Source organism: Antrostomus carolinensis, unplaced genomic scaffold (assembly GCF_000700745.2).
Source record: "Antrostomus carolinensis isolate BGI_N321 unplaced genomic scaffold, ASM70074v2 scaffold43706, whole genome shotgun sequence".
In the NCBI taxonomy this organism is placed as follows: domain Eukaryota; kingdom Metazoa; phylum Chordata; class Aves; order Caprimulgiformes; family Caprimulgidae; genus Antrostomus; species Antrostomus carolinensis.
In genome coordinates, this window is record NW_010320591.1 from 1,967 (window position 1) to 18,485 (window position 16,519).

General features: G+C 36.4%; 1 protein-coding gene across 1 annotated transcript in view; it reads left to right on the plus strand.

Moving 5' to 3' along the window:
* Positions 1–16,519, plus strand: part of GAD1 (glutamate decarboxylase 1) — a 21,466-nt gene that overhangs the window by 1,896 nt on the left and 3,051 nt on the right. The window contains exons 2-10 of the mRNA XM_010169625.2: positions 1,016–1,106; positions 5,716–5,828; positions 7,251–7,366; positions 7,473–7,552; positions 7,757–7,811; positions 8,890–9,006; positions 9,168–9,232; positions 11,971–12,049; positions 13,672–13,821. Coding sequence (XP_010167927.2) covers positions 1,016–1,106; positions 5,716–5,828; positions 7,251–7,366; positions 7,473–7,552; positions 7,757–7,811; positions 8,890–9,006; positions 9,168–9,232; positions 11,971–12,049; positions 13,672–13,821 — 866 coding nt within the window. The remainder of the gene's footprint in view (positions 1–1,015; positions 1,107–5,715; positions 5,829–7,250; positions 7,367–7,472; positions 7,553–7,756; positions 7,812–8,889; positions 9,007–9,167; positions 9,233–11,970; positions 12,050–13,671; positions 13,822–16,519) is intronic.

The following is a 16,519-nucleotide window of genomic DNA, read 5'->3' on the forward strand; positions in this document are numbered from 1 at the left end:
CCCGCCGCAGCCCCTCGCGGGGACGTGCCGGAATGTGGCAGCGCCGGCGGGCCCCCGCCTCCGAAAGCTTCCCGCTGACAGCGCTCGGAGCGGCATTGCTGAGGTTTCATTTGTTTCTTTATGTCAGAAGATGGTGATGTTCCCAGTGTCGAGCCAAACGCGACGTGACAGGGTCCCTCCGGGCCTCGAGCGCTGAACCCCTCTCGGGCTGGGCTGTCCCCAGCGTGTTCTCCGCCCGTCCTTTCCCAAGAAAGCAGAGATAAGGGCTCTCATGACACCTCCCCCCTCCCGTCAAAGTCCGTCATCATTTGTTAGCAATTTCGTCTCTTCATGCTGGCAAAGCAAACCCCAGGTAGTCGGGCTTATGGAGTTGTTAAAGCGACTTTGGCTGAAATATAGGAATATGATCGACTGCGGTTTGATAGCAAAGCCTTTGCTGACGAGGTGAATGCGAGCTTTTAAACCGCGGGAGGAAGCGCCGGTGCGGAGGGGCTCTTGGGAGGCTCACGCTGCACTGGGGCATTTCCAGCAGACCTAGCTCCCGCGGCGCCTCCGCCCCCCTCCCTTGTCCCTCATTACAGCCTCCTCGCCAGCGGACGAGCCTTCATCTCTTCCTCCATTCAAATGCAAATGTCCCCAGCACCTGCAGGGTGTTACTGCCCGAGTTCACAGCGCGGCGGGGGCGGCTCTGGAGATGGGCTGGCCTCAGCCCTTGCGCGGGTTCCGGAGGTGCTTTACAGGCTCAGTCGTCTCAGGTTCTTTCTTTTAATTTAAACGCTAATGATTCCAGGCAGGAGCTCCCGCCAAAACGTTTGTCGTTTTGGGTTTTTTTAAGTTTATAACAAGACACCCGTGAATGTTGGGTAACGGTCTCCCCATAAGCAGGACTTGCTTTGAAAACTTCGCTGCGGGTGTATTAGGAGGGAGAAGCGATCTTCTGTGTCAGATGGTTTAAAACTGAAGCCGGACAGATCGCGGTGGAGTTGTTTTAAGTTGTTCTCAATTCTCTTTCCAGGTCATCCTCGCTTTTTCAATCAGCTCTCCACGGGACTGGACATTATTGGCTTGGCTGGGGAGTGGCTGACATCAACTGCGAATACAAACATGTAAGCAGTGGCTTGTGCTCAGCCTCTGTGACGAGTGCTTAGAGGGGGCTGCCCTCTACCATGGTAGCCGTGTATTGTCATAGACGTGTATAATTTTCTTCTTTAAATGCTGATTGCTGCATCTCCAATAAAAGCATCTCATATTTTTCTTAATGTGGCAGCAATACAGTCAAAATAGTTACATAAAGCTGAATAGTTTTACTTTTCTGATAAATAGGAATGCAAATATCCCAGAGCACATGGTAAGTAAAACATGCTGATTCTAATATCGTAACATGAAATTATTTTTCTTCTTTTGGGACAATATTTTTTTTTTAAAAAAAAGCTTTTTATCTAGACTGAGTAATTCTGCAGCTATCCATGTATTAACACTAGAATACAAAATATGCAAAACTTTATTGTCTTTTCTCCTGTTGACTTCAGAGACAGCAGGCTTGTACTATTCATGTGCTGGTAAAGAAGTGACTTTTGGATATCTTCAAGATGATTAAAAACGTAACATAGAAAAATAATTTGGTGACAGTGAAGGAATTACTTGGCCTAAGATTTGTTAAAATTATGTGTAAATAAATAAATGGAAGTATATAAAAAGTAAAATTTTAAATCTCGAATATATCAATGAGGAAACTTTTCCTAGTTTTTCTTGACCACAAAACTAATGAAAGCTAGATGTAAATGAAAGGTATTTTGTTGATTTTTTGCAATAAAGAGTGTAATTAATGAAAAGAACCCCACCAAACAAAAAAGCCTTCTAGCCAGTTTTTTATTTACATGTTGAATTGTGTATGTTAAAAAATGTGTTGGGAGTCCAAGTACTTGGCAGGTAGGTTTAGTCTTGTATTGAATGTGTTTTATCTCTAAAGCTACCTCTGCTTGGGGTAGTTTGTTGCTAATTGGCAGAACACAGGCAATGTGTCTGCAGATTGGAAAATGAACAGTATTTTCACTGGCCTATCCATGGGTAAATGTTTCATTAAGTCTATAGCTGATTACTAGTAGCTCTACGTAGATAACAATCTGTGCCTAGTTTGTGACATTAACAATAAAGGAAAATACATAAGGTGCTTTAGCCAAACCCGGCCTGCTCTTTGTAATAATTGTCTTCTCAATTAGTTCTGTTTGCTAAAAATTGGTATGAGATATTCTGACTTAAAAGCTGATTGTAAAGAAAACACAGCAACATATATTTTAGTCATAAACCAAGTATTGCAAAATGCTTTTTTAAAATGCCACAATTAAAAGTAAAAGCAAACCTGATTATGCTTCTAAAATAAAAGTTTGCTTAAATATTGTTCCTCTGTGACAAAAACATATTTTAGAGAGTGTCACTTTTTGCAAGCCCCTTTTCCTTTAACTAACTTAGTTATCCTAGCTTAGTTATCATTTCATTATCAGTGAAGTCGCACAAATCTGATAGGACATAATAGAATTCAGCGCTGTGGCAGACTGTGATAGTATTATGAAATATTGCCTCATTATTAAGAACATCACACTCACTTATTCAGTTCTGAAAGAGTAACTTTTTTTTTTTAAAGGAGGTTGCTTTCAGCTTTGGTTTTAAAAGTAGAATATTAAATAGCTAGTTCTATAAGCCTAGTTTCTGATCCATTTATACTTCAAACACTAACATATCTTGAAAATGCTTCTCTGCAAGCATGGAAATTGAGTATCTATTTGCTTGTATGAGGTTTAGCAAATGCAAAATAATACATTGCCTTTTTTTTTATTATTTTTTTTTTTTTTTTTCAGCAAACCAGGGTCAACATGATATGCTTTCAAATACTACAGTAATTGCAAGTAAGGGTAAAGCAAGATGTTTGCAAAATATGAATCAAAGAACTGATAGAGAAGGTTATTAAAAATAGGCAAATCATCTCTGTGACCTCTGAGGAGCGTATTACTTGCTTTGAGCAATGTTCCAGCACACAAGAGCAGGTTCTGACCTTTACCTAGAAACTGTTCTAACCTATTTCAGCTACACAAGCATGCAATGCACAAGCAACAGTAACACTGGATTATGGTAGGGATTGTTTTCCATTTGCCATTTTTCTTTTCCACCTATAAACAATACTTAAAATATTTGTGAACAATTAAAAAAATAAGTGTTTTCTTGTGCAAATGAATTTTGAATAATCAAAACATCTCTAGTCTCAAAATCTTAAATTGTCATTAGGAAATGTTACTTAACTGTCACTGTGAAGATAATATATTAAATTAAACTTAATAAGCTTCTCACATTGACTTGGAAATAATGTATCAATGTGCTATTCCTAGCCCAACCATTAGTCATTAAGACCTTCAGTGTGGAAATTTCAGAAGTTACTGTTATTCATCCAGGTCTAGAGATCTGTAGTGCAGGGCGTTTGCTCACCATGCAGCAGCCAGCTGAGGTTAGAAAGCAATAATATTGTCTGGAAATTCTCTTTATGCCCACTGTTAGCTGAGATGAGAGAATTATGTTGCTATTTTCAGTATTACGCATTTATGCTTATGAAAATGTAACATTGAAAAATGATATAAAATGCTTTACGTTTGTTCTTAGAATGCTTTTTACATACTGACAAATAGAACAGGTAGCTAGAATGATTTGGCCTTGTAAAATGATTTGGCCTTTAGATGAGAGTAGAATTAAGCCAGCACCAGCCAATACCAAAAAAAACGCCAGCCCTATTCATTTGTTCTATTTAGTAAAGAGCTGAGACTTGTGACTGTTTAGTTAATTCATAGAAATACCTGCAAAGTTTGTAACTATGAGAAAAATCCAATCAGCATATTTTGTCAGGAGATTGGTTCTGAAGTCAGACCTTTCCTTCCAAGCCAAACACATTTTCTGTGTTTACCTGAACTTTTCAAAATAGTTTCAAAATTAAGTTTAAAATGAATGAGTAAACTTTAGCAAGATGTGATTTTTAAAATCATATCCATCATCTAATATAGCTGCATTTGCCTTATAATTTATAATCATCTGCAGTTCTTCCTTTGTTTCTTTGTCTGTCTTTGGAGACTCAGAAAAATAATTGCGTAATAAAACAAACACTATTTTATTTGGGTTTAAGTATTTTGAAAATGCCCCCTGTAAACACTTGATATTTTATATACAAAAAACTTACTTAGCATTATATATTTTTTGTACAAGCCTTTAAGACTTCAGAGAAGTAGCAATCAGTGTAAAAGGTCTCACGACAAAATTCAAAATGAGTTCAAACTGGTGGAAACCTATCTTGTATTAGGCTACAGTGATCTATATACTGCTGAGTTCCTGTTGACTTCAGTTGGTCATTCTGCCTGAATAAAGATTGGAATATATCCTAGACTTGCCGTGCTTGAAAACAAAACCAACCAGACACCAACTGGTTTGTTAATTTTGTCTCTCTGTAAATATTGGCAGCAGCCAAATTTCAGATCAGAGTTCAACTGTCTGTCTCTCTCTGACAGTTCTAATGGTAATAAAAACAAAATAAGCAGTATTTTGGCTTCTGAAAATAGCAATTTTAACAATTAAATTACAAATGCAGCTTAATCTTAAAGGAATGTTTTAAAAGTAGTGGTAGTGTTTCTCTGATGAACTAAGGACACATAAAGTTTATATAAAAAATTATTTTTTTAACTAGCCAGAGTAGTTATAAATAAAAGACAAGCTTTTCAGACACCCAATCCCTTCTTCATACCACACATCTTAAAGGTTACAGTACCTATTTTCAAAATGTCATTTTAGTATTAGAGAGACAAGACATACATTTTTGGTGAAATTATTCAAGTGGAAGACATCAGTCAGATACAAAGTGTCAGGGCGTCATATTCTTATAGATTCCTTTGGAAATCACGGGTTGATTGTTTGGTTTCTTTCTGCTTCCTTTCCCTGTGGTATACACAACAAACAGAGTTTGTTCACAGCAGCAGCAATTTATCGATGTACCTGGATCACCAGAAATGGTTGTATGGCTGTCACTTTCCATCCACATATCTGTCTGTGACATGAGGGGATCCCGGACTATGCGATGTTTTTTGTCCTCGTTAAGTGGATACAATAGTTGACTGCTGACTTGGTTTTTGTAATTGTTAATTAGAAAATCATCATTTATAATTACTCTTGACAGTTATTGATCACATGGTATTGTAGAAATAAGTTGTCCTTGGAGATCATCAACAGAATAAATCCACATAATTAATTGTATTTAGACTTTGAAGCCCTGGCTCAATACTTCTAATTATGGCTGTGTTTAGCTCAGTGAAGTTCACTCTTTTCACAAGGATTTGGCAATATATTAGTTCACAAGTGTGGCTTTGTCGCTTTGGGAAACAAATGTTTTACAGTACAATCTCGTACGTCAGTCAGCAGCACTATGATGGTGAGCATAGGTCTTATGTTGCTTACACAGAAAGTTAGAAAAGAGCTAACACTGCAGTTTGTATTGACCAATATTTCCAGTATTGTCCTCCTGATGATTTTGCTTGGGTAAAGGTTGCGCTATCAGAACCTCAATTTATAGGAGAACTTTTAGAAATCTTAAGCGTTTTCATAAAGAATCCCAGACTGGGAATTTATTGTGTGTTTTTAGAATCTGTATTTGATCTTGTTTGCTTGTTTTTCTTTGCTTTATCCATGCAGGTTTACCTATGAAATTGCCCCTGTTTTTGTTCTCATGGAACAAATAACACTTCGAAAGATGAGAGAGATTATTGGATGGTCAAATAAAGATGGCGATGGAATATTCTCACCTGGTGAGTTTTTCCTCTCTGTTTTGGTGGCTTGATTAAAACTTTTAAAGTTAAAATAAACACAGGCTGTGTCTGAATGCCCACAGTATCTGCAACACGAAACAGATATTTAGAAGTAGGAATTCCCCATCTGAAGTACATGCTTTGTTTAAGCATCCCATAAAAAAGCTGGAGTGAGAGACACACAGAAGTCTTTTGAGTGTGGCTATGTATCATGGCTGGCTAACATATTAAAACTTGACTATGAGCTCTGGTACATAGTTAGGCACACTTTTTTTTTCTGCTTTCTTTCTGGAGGTGCTGAGCAACTGCAACTCCTGTTGACCAATAGCTCTAGAAAATCATGCACTAACTTCTTTGATGGTCAGTAAGGATTTGGGCTCACAGTCAGAAAAAGACTGTGACTGCCTGTCACTTTCTGGGATGTATTATCTGGGACATAATCTGACTGGATTAAGAAGTGTGATTCTGAAGACCAAGAGGAAGTGTCTTCCCACGAAGGTGATACAAAGGCACTAAGCAGTGGCAGAAAAGACTAGTAAAACATGTGGAATTCCTGGGCCCATGTGTGGACAACATAGGTGTCCAGCAGAACGCCAGATTTCTTGGTTTGGGGTGGGGGGGGACACCATCCTTTTTCAGAGGATGAAGGACAATTCCACCTTCTTTTGGAACAGCCTGCATAAAATCCAGGAATGTACATTTGCTTGGTCTCCTGTCGCATCTGCTAGAAAAATACACATCTTTCTTAGTGTTTTTGTTGATGAAGAAATATTAGAGGAATAATTTATCCTGGACTTTATGGATGAGATTCAAATTAATAAATCTTGAGGTCTGCATGACAGAACGAAGCTAACTGTCCTGGGCTCTTTTTAGCAGTAAACCAAGACAAATAAGTGGTTTCCCTTAATTCACATACTTCAAAAGTAAGTGTCAAAATAGATTAGCTGAATCATAACCTGCAAAGTGCCTCTTTCCATTAACTGACTGCGAGGAAGCTTAGAATAACTAGCTCAGCTGTAGAAATCTACCTTTTAGGCATCTACTATATCTACAACAAAACAGGAGAAATCCATCCAGTATGCAACATTTCTTCAGTCTCAGACGGTAGGAGAAGTCATGGTTATTCTTGCTAACAAAAAGTTGTCATGCAAAAGCAGCACAATGAAAGTTGAACTTTTTAGGAAATTCTTGTACAATGTTAGCAATTGAAAGAGATGATGGTAGGAAATTCTAACTATTGTTATGACTTTCTAGAGGGTCTGATCTTATGCTGTTTAGATAGATGACTGTGTATTTCAGAGATTTTTTTTTTTTTTTTTGTAGTTCACTGCCACTTCCACTGCATAATGCAAACAAGACTTCTATGGTTTTGGTCTAACACACATTTTTTCTCAGTATCTCTATTTTATTATTCATTCACAGGAGGAGCCATCTCCAACATGTACAGCATAATGGCTGCACGCTACAAGTATTTTCCTGAAGTCAAAACCAAAGGCATGGCTGCAGTCCCTAAATTGGTTCTCTTTACCTCAGAACATGTGAGCTTAATATGCTGCTAATTCTTAATTTATTGATGTATATTGTGAAGATGTTTCATCATTAAACAACTACTCCATTAAATGTGCATATTTTTTTTTTCTGCAGAGTCACTACTCAATAAAGAAAGCTGGAGCTGCACTTGGATTTGGAACAGACAATGTGATTTTGATAAAATGCAATGAAAGGTAGGATGAATGCTAAGGTTTTGATGTATTAAATGTGTTCATCTGTTAAATTTGTTGTATTGTGCTTAAGGACTGGTTCAGTACAGTGTGTCGAGTTGCTAATGGCCTGTTGAGAAAATCCTATTAAATTATTTCAACTGTATCTAGTATTTCCATATGCACTCTTTAATTTTCTTTGTCTTTCTGTTTCTACAATAATTACAGAGGCAAAATAATACCAGCTGATTTGGAGGCAAAAATTTTGGAAGCAAAACAAAAGGTTTGTGTTTTTAAAAATTAGTGCTTAAATGCTTGCCTTAGTAAAATTACCTCTTCCTTTGAAGGCTGAGAGTTGACATTAAAATATAACGTTATAATGATATAAGTGTTATAATAATATTTTCAGCTGCTTAATTATACATTCATGTATTGTTTAGGAAATTATATATATGTCTCTCTAAGGTTTCCATTTACTGTTTAAAAATAAAGTACTTTTAACTCTTGAACCACATCTATATTTTATGACTTTAAAAAATAACATTCTATTTTTAAATATATGGAAAAAAGTACAAAAACATGAAAATAAACGTACTTTTATCCAAACTTTAAAGTTTAGTCAAAACCATCAAAAATTCTATTGAAGTTTAGTAATAAAAATTCCCATAGATTTCAAGGCTGCAAAGTTAGTAAATATAACCAGTAAGCTTAATTTTTTGAGGCATTCACTGTTATTTTTTAAATCAATGCAATTAAAAATCCATTAATTTTGCATAAAATCACCAAAATCTGAGAGATAAAGATTTTTTTATTTTTTTTTTAATTTCTTAACTTGTTTGCATTCGGGCACTTTATGAAATTGCAGTTCACATTTATTTCATCTATTCAAAATTGTCTCACTTTGACCTGATAGTTCCACATTGATTGCTTTTGTTTTGGATTGCTTTGTTCTGTTTATTAGCAGATAAAGACTAAAGGAAGAACTTCAAGCCTTCAAATCACAACTTACAAATCATATTTAATTATTTTTTCCTATATACTGATCTATAAGTCTCAGCTTTGCTTGACTATTGCTGTTCTACTAGAACATTCGAATCTCCTCACTGAAAGAGATCAGACAAAATAATATTCTTTACCTTCTGACTCGTTAATTTTGTGAAGTTACAGTATAATAGAAGCAGCTTGTTCCTACCATGTATACAATTTGTTAGTTTCTACTGTTGCTTGTGTACCTTTTGCATGGGAAGAAAAACATTTTTAGGCTGTAAAATAGCATAGCAACTTTTAAAAAATTATTTTAACATTTTTTTTTTTCTGAAAGAGGTTGGATTTTGTATTTAATATTTTTATTTTTATTATAGGGGTACATTCCTCTTTTTGTAAATGCGACTGCAGGCACAACAGTATATGGAGCCTTTGACCCAATACAGGAGATTGCAGATATATGTGAAAAATACAACCTCTGGCTCCATGTAGATGTAAGTAACTAAATTAAGTGCTATTATTCAGGCAAAAGAGGATTTTTGTTTACACATGTTTTGTCTTGAATTAAAATATTTATGACTAGATCCTGAGTAAATTAAAGTATGTTAGCCTTTTTCAAAACAACGGGTCTTCTCTTTTTTTTTCTCTCTTCTAGGCTGCCTGGGGAGGTGGACTCTTAATGTCCCGAAAGCATCGTCATAAATTGAATGGAATAGAAAGGTACTACATGGTGCTTATTTGTAATACTGTTGTTAAAGTACTTTCATAAGGTACATGACACTTCACAAATTAATGAAAAGATGAATTTTCTGCATTAAGGAGTTTACACACTAAATTAAACAAAAGCACGACAGACAGGAAAGGTTCACACTAGGAAGACTGAAACAACACTACAGAAGAAAACAGTGATGTGCAGCTGAGTGAAAGGTAAGTTTTCACCAGATATGAAGGACAAGGATATTGTTTGTCAAAAAGGAAGGGAGACTATTCCATGCATAGGTTTGAAGGGATCATAAGTCTGGAAATGTGTGAAGGAGGATTTGAGGAAAGAACGGACTGTGAGAGCTAGACAGTCTCTGAAAGGTAGGGCTTTGAGAATAGCAGTGAGAAATAAGGAATCCAGAGGTGTTTGTGCATGAATGCCTATGATGGAAGCCATGACATGGTGGAAATCTGTAGAGATTTTCTCCTGAAAGATGCAGTTATTTCCAGAAAGTAAAACAGTATATGTTCTGCTTGAAAATGAGTGTTCTGTAAATGAAAATTATAAATATATATACATTTGCTTTTGTATTGCTTATACACACACACACACACACACTCATATATTTGTATGTTGCAAAGACAGGAACACATGGTAGAGACTGAATTAGCAGCAATTTTTAGGGGCAAATTTCAATACCTATAAGGCTGGAAAGGACTATGATAGCACAGAGCTGATACAGTTCTATAGTGCCACACAAAAGATTGAGGGAACTTAAAAGGAGACTAGAAAGATTTATATTGTGTGTCAGGGTAAAGGGGCCTATGAGTTGCTGCCATGGGGGGATTACATGAAACAAGCAGGAAACTCTTGCAGAGGCCAGACTGAAGTCTGCAGAGAAGAGCGCATGTGTATCCCCAAGCACATAACCCAGGTGATCAAGGTGCCCACTGAGACCAGAAGCCAGCCTTTACTGAACCAAATTTAAAAAGGCAAAGTATCTGCATTGTAAGTGATAGCAGAGTGTGAGCATGACTGTCCCCCCCAGCCCTTACAACTCAGACTCAGGAGGAGTCCCTTGTGTAGGCTTTGGCATAGATGTTCCCACCTCCAACAATGACAAGGCTGTAGTCTGTAGACATGCCATGTTTATAACCCCATGGGTGTGTTTGTCTCTAGATTTCCTCTGAAACTGCTCTATCATAAAAGGAAACACAGGATCTTTTCCATCACTGCAGATACCAGCCTCCAAGGAAACAAAAAAGATTTGAAACAAGCTCTACCAAGCTCTACTCTCAAATTATCACCAAATTGCTTCCTTGAGTCAACCATGCTGAAAGTGGGCACTGTGTAAAGGTGTAAAATGAGTTCAGTGAGCAGGGCTCTTCCTTAGGGAAAACAAGCTTTCCTAGTGGTGGGCATCTCATACAGTAAGTGAAGAACAAACACAGGATAAAGAATAATCTACAGAAGGACTGACAGGAAAACCATGTGGACCCTTCTGTAACAGAGACAGCAGTGTGTGGCGTGGCAGGAGTACTCTGAATTAGCAGAATCATATCAACTTCTGCCCAATACAATTTGCAAGTCATTCATATTATGGCAACATGTCTAATATGAGGTCAGCATTGTAAAACAATTTCTTTAGGCTACACAGGTTTGGTCACAGTAGTTTGGCACACCTCTCTTGACCTGAGGCAAATTCAGAGGTGCTAGTTAAGACCATAATCTTATGCAAATACAGAAAGTAGCAGGCCACAAAGCATGATTGTATTTATTTTCTAGTTAGCTGTATGGATTTTCAGACATGGGATGGGACCACGTGTACTGTGTAATTGTCTGTCACCGGCCCCAGCTGGGGTCTGCTGCTAAGGCTCAGGCCAGACTTTGCCTGCCCTGTATAAGGCCATGCTGCCACTGTGCAGAGCTGCGATTTCACACGCAGTGAATCAAGGGGACGTTTGGTAATTAATTACTTAGAGTGAAGAGGTCAATGGATGTGCAATGTTGGCACATTTATTTTAGCATCATCATTAAACTGTCTAGGACAGTATGTGAAAAATGCGGAATGTTTCATCTGTTTGTACAGGTGATCTTGTGCATCCACCTGTGCTTACATGTAAAAAGTTTTAAGCTTTACATACAGAATGATAGGATTGTGATGTAAAGTTTTATAGCCTTTTATCTGTTCATGGGCTTGACAAGCTAGTACAGAAAAGGCCTCTTGTGGCTCTGACTGGAAAAGCAGATAAGCACGCGGAGTGTCTTTTCCTTTGCTTTCTACTTTTCCAGCAGCAGTTCGTTCCATAAGGAACTGTATTCTCCCAGAGGACATATTATTCTCTTAATGCTCTAACACCATAAACTGCCCCTCCCTCCCCCCTATTAGTACCTTGAATTGATATAACCTGTCAAAGTGTTTTGGTTAGTTTTATTAGTGCTGTTTCTAGAAGTGGAATCTTCTAGGGATGAAGTTACTATGTCAGCTAATCAGCATAGTCTGACACTAATTAGGTGGTATTAGTAATAATATAAACTAATCAGAAGTCTGGCATTGCAATGTTAACTCATGAGAAATTCCTTTCCTGGACAGTATAGCTGGGAAAGAAGACACTTGAGACAGTAATAATCTCCACAGAGAAATCATCACGGTCAAAACTCCATACATTTCCAGCTGAAAGCAGAAAACGAAGATGACTGCTTCAGGTTAAGTTTCTGTTTTCCAGATCTATCTGAATGTGTAATTTTTTTGCAGAGCCAACTCAGTCACTTGGAATCCACACAAGATGATGGGAGTGTTGTTACAATGTTCTGCCATTCTTGTCCGGGAGAAGGTCTGTTTTACATTTAATAATTAAACAGTTAAAAAAAAAAAACCAAACTAAATATCAAGCCCTACTTTTTAAGAGGGTAGTGCAAAATCTATTTAATTTCAAAACTTCTTTTGGAAGGAATAATTTTGTGGATTTATATTGTGTTTAGGAAATTGTTTTATCTTTTCTGTTTTTTTAATCCTTTGTTTTGGTTTGGTTTTTTTTGTAAAGCTGTAGACAATATGGGTTAGACCTTTAGCTGTTGAATCTTTGCATATTCTAACACCAGCACTAGAGCCATGCTGATATACTTCATCTGAGCATCTACCCCATTATTTCTATACCATTCTGAGCATACATCCTTCATCTTAGTAATTGGTCACAGTCTAAACTGCTTAAATGAAAAGCAAATTTTTTACCTTACACAGTGGTTTAAAAGTTACTAAATTCTGTTGAAAAGAAACTATGCTTGTTTTATTATGACTCCATATGTATTTTTAGGACTTTCTTTTAGATTATTCATTGTCATCAATAAAAGCAAGACCAGTGCCTTAATTCTTTTAAGCAATATGTATTTTACTTAGACTTTTTTGAAAAGTCATGTCATCTGTGGATACAACTAATTCTATTGTCTACTAATTTCTGGCATGTCAATTGCTGCCAGAAGAGATTAGTTGAAGAAGTGGTCCCTGTGCATAGAACTGGGATGTAGGAGTTGTGGGTTCCAGTCCTAGGCTTGCTATTGCTCTTCCAGGTTACCCATTTCTAAACTGAAGACTGTAGTATTTATTTCCCTTTAAAAAAAAATATTGACATCTATTAGAGGGAAGCACTAGCCATTATTTGGTGGCATGTATTCTTATCATGCTAACTATGGCAGGATTTTAGCAAAATTTTTTATTCTGTACATGAGACCTTTGATAGGTGTTTTTGTATTTATCAGATACACCAGTGTCTTTGAGCTTCTTCAAAGAACCACTACTAAACTCTAAAGGAGATGAAAACCACTTTAGAAATGTCACGTGTATAAGACTTCTGTGTAACATACAGGAATTTGCTCCTCTATGTTTCCCTCAGAGATATTTGCCAGTAACCTGTAGGTTTCTATTGGTCTGTGGACCGTATTTATTTTTAAGCAAAAAATGTCTGGTTTAGGTAATTTGTACTTATATTTATCACTAATTTTAAATGAAAAGCTGGACAATATATAAAGTTGAAACCTTCCATTACCTTTTTTCTTAATTTTTTGTAGTTATCTACTGCACTGAGAGACCACAGCTTTACTCTAGTGTGTAATTTAACATATTGAAAATTTAAGTTTTAAGAACATAGCCTTAAAAAGTGAATTGGACAAAACTAGTATCAAAAACTTAAGAATCCAGATTAATCTGAGAATGTTTTTTCAGGTATGGGAGTGTCAAACCATATGACTACTCAGGAACTTCTAAGAGAACCACCTTAGGTTATGAAATTATTTTTGTGGCTCAGGTTTACAAAACAAAGTCAGTATTTTATAATTTGGCCCATTAAAGAAAAAGTCTTCTGTATATCTTTAAAATACATTTTTTATATGTTATTAATGAATACAGTTTCATATGCAGATAGGCCATGTAAGTCATGTAAGTACATGATTTCCCTTACAGGGTATACTTCAAGGCTGCAATCAAATGTGTGCAGGCTATCTCTTCCAGCAAGACAAACAGTATGATGTATCCTATGACACTGGCGATAAGGCAATACAATGTGGTCGGCATGTCGACATTTTCAAATTCTGGTTGATGTGGAAGGCAAAGGTAAATAACAAAAGTTTAGCTCAAAAATCAGAAGTGTGCATATTGAATCTATAAGTCTCATGTAATGGATGCCTGGAGCATCTTCCATGTGCGGAAAGGCTGAGAGAACTCGGAATCTTCAGCCTGGGGAAGAGAAGACTGAGAGGGGATCTGATCAACGTCTATAAATACCTGCAGTGCGGGAGCCAAATGGATGGGGCCAGGCAGGACAAGGGGAAATGGGCAAAAACTGGAACACCAAAAGTTCCATACAAACCTAAGGAAAAACTTCTTTACTGTGAGGGTGACAGAGCACCGGGACAGGCTGCCCAGAGAGGCTGGGGGGGCTCCATCTCTGGAGATATTCAAGACCCGCCTGGACACCTTCCTGTGTGATGCCTTCCTGTGTAACCTGGTGTAGGAAACCTGCTTTGGCAGGACTAGATGATCTCCTGAGGTCCCTTCCAACCCCTACGATTCTGTGATTCGTAGTGTGAACACTTTTTTTTTTTTTTAACATAAATTTTGAGTAATTGTGGTATCTAAACAAGCAGGTATCTGAATATTAAGTCAGAAGAGAGCTATTTGAACTGTAGAACAATGTTAGCCATCAATAAGTTCAGCTGGAAATAAGAAGAAAGGTTTAAGTCACTAGATGAGTCCTGCCATAAAACCAGTGAGGGCAGGACACCCAAAATGGTCTTTTGTTGTGATTTTATACACTTACTTGTGTATTCTATGACAGATTATTTGTAGTAGCAGCAGAGTAGACTCGATGATTTATGAGGGTCCTTTGATCATCATGTTTTAATGCATAGATTTTATAAGCAACTTTGAAAACAAAGCCTTTTGCTTAAGAAGTTTTGCCCAACTGATGTTTTAACAGCTGATTCCCTGGTGCTATTGGATGGCTGAATTTAAGCATAGGCTTATGTACAAGCATACGTGTTCACAAGATGAGGGTCTGTGTAGTAAAAAAACCCACATTTCATTTTTATTTCTTTATCTGCAGTCATCTTATTACTATTCTTACTCTTCCTCTGACAAAATAGAAATTCAGTTGAGTAACCTGTCCACAGTTAATCTTTTTTTATAAAACTAGAGATTAAATCTAATGGCAAAATGGATAATCATAAAACAGTTTTCACTTTGGGTGACAGTTAAACAGCAATAGTAAATAAACTGTGATGGTAAAAGGTGTTGTCATGTAGGTTTCCTTAATATTGAAGACTGAGGGAAGAAAGTAACAGAACTGTAGATATACAGTTACTTTTAAACAGATTGTAGACTTGTCACTGTTTATTTTAAAAAGTACTTCATAAAAAGAAACACAACACTTCAACATAAAATACTTACAATTACTTCAGTAATCAGCATAAGTTTGATTGCTAGGCTAAGTACATTTCAGTTCAGACTCAATTCTTCTTCCAAAATAAATCATTTTGGTACTGTAATCCAGCAATGTGAAACTGTTTATGACACATTAGAATTGGACTGTGACTAGCAACTTTGAAGTGTGTTGTTTATGCTTCTAATTACCAAGTGCTGACTGTAAACACCATTAAAGCCTGGACTGAATGTTTTTCTAAATACCAGCCAAACACACTTTGTTAAAACTAGCATGCTGATTATCCCTCTGCTGTTATACTCCCATGTTAAACTGACCTCACTAAAGAAGTAGAGCACTTCACTGTGGAGAAAAATTCAGCACAAACCATAAAAGATAAGAGTCGTATTTAAAATTCAGAAGTTGAATATTTGTGCATGTGATTCTTTAAAAATAATATAGATTAAAATTGCTAGGTTGATCTGTATATCTGGAAGTTAAATTTTTCCAGAAATTAGTTACTTTGAATTTCTATTTGGTCTTGAGACAGACTCAGATTTCTTGGACCTGAGTTCTTTGAGGTATTGGATAAAACCTGTTTCTGGCACATTGCACGATTAAATTACAAAAATGTTAAGAAAACAAAATAATAGGAGTTATGGAAATTTTTCATTCAGCATTAGCTACCGTGAGTGATCATACTCTTGTCCTCATAGTAGAAATATACAGCCTAGGTCCAGAAGTATTCTTGTGACTTTACTTTCAGTCTTTTTATTCAGTACAAAGAACTTACCCCAAATATGCAATAATTTAAGACTGTACTTGTCTTTTTTACTTCTTCATTCATGTACAAAGTGTACTTGATAAAAAAATCGCAACTTTTTTTTTCTTATTTTATTATCAACATTCATCTACTTTTTCTGGGATTATGATCATTCAAAACAAATCAGATATGACAAAAGATCAGTGGGTAGGCAAATGACTTCAGCAAACATACTGCAGGCTTTTGCTTGCTGACTTTTTAAAATGCAAATTTCTAGCAAACTATTCAGAAGAAATTAATTACTTCCCAGATCTTACCCTTTCAACTGAGTTCCCATTCCATGTTCCCAGTCTCTCGGTGAAAGCTGGGAAGCCAAGCTTAATATTCATAATATTTTTGGAAAAGAAAAAAAAAAAGAGCTAAAAACAATATACTAAAATATCAAAAGTCCTTGTTATTATCATAATAAATTATCTTCAAATGAGATCAAAAGCAAATAGAGATTACAGTTAGCCACATTTAGCGACTTCTGGAGCATTAATTAATTTTGCTTTTAAATTGCAAGGAATAATATTGCTAAATGTTTTCTCATTGAAAACATTCAAGAGTGAAGCCTATCTGAAAAGGTG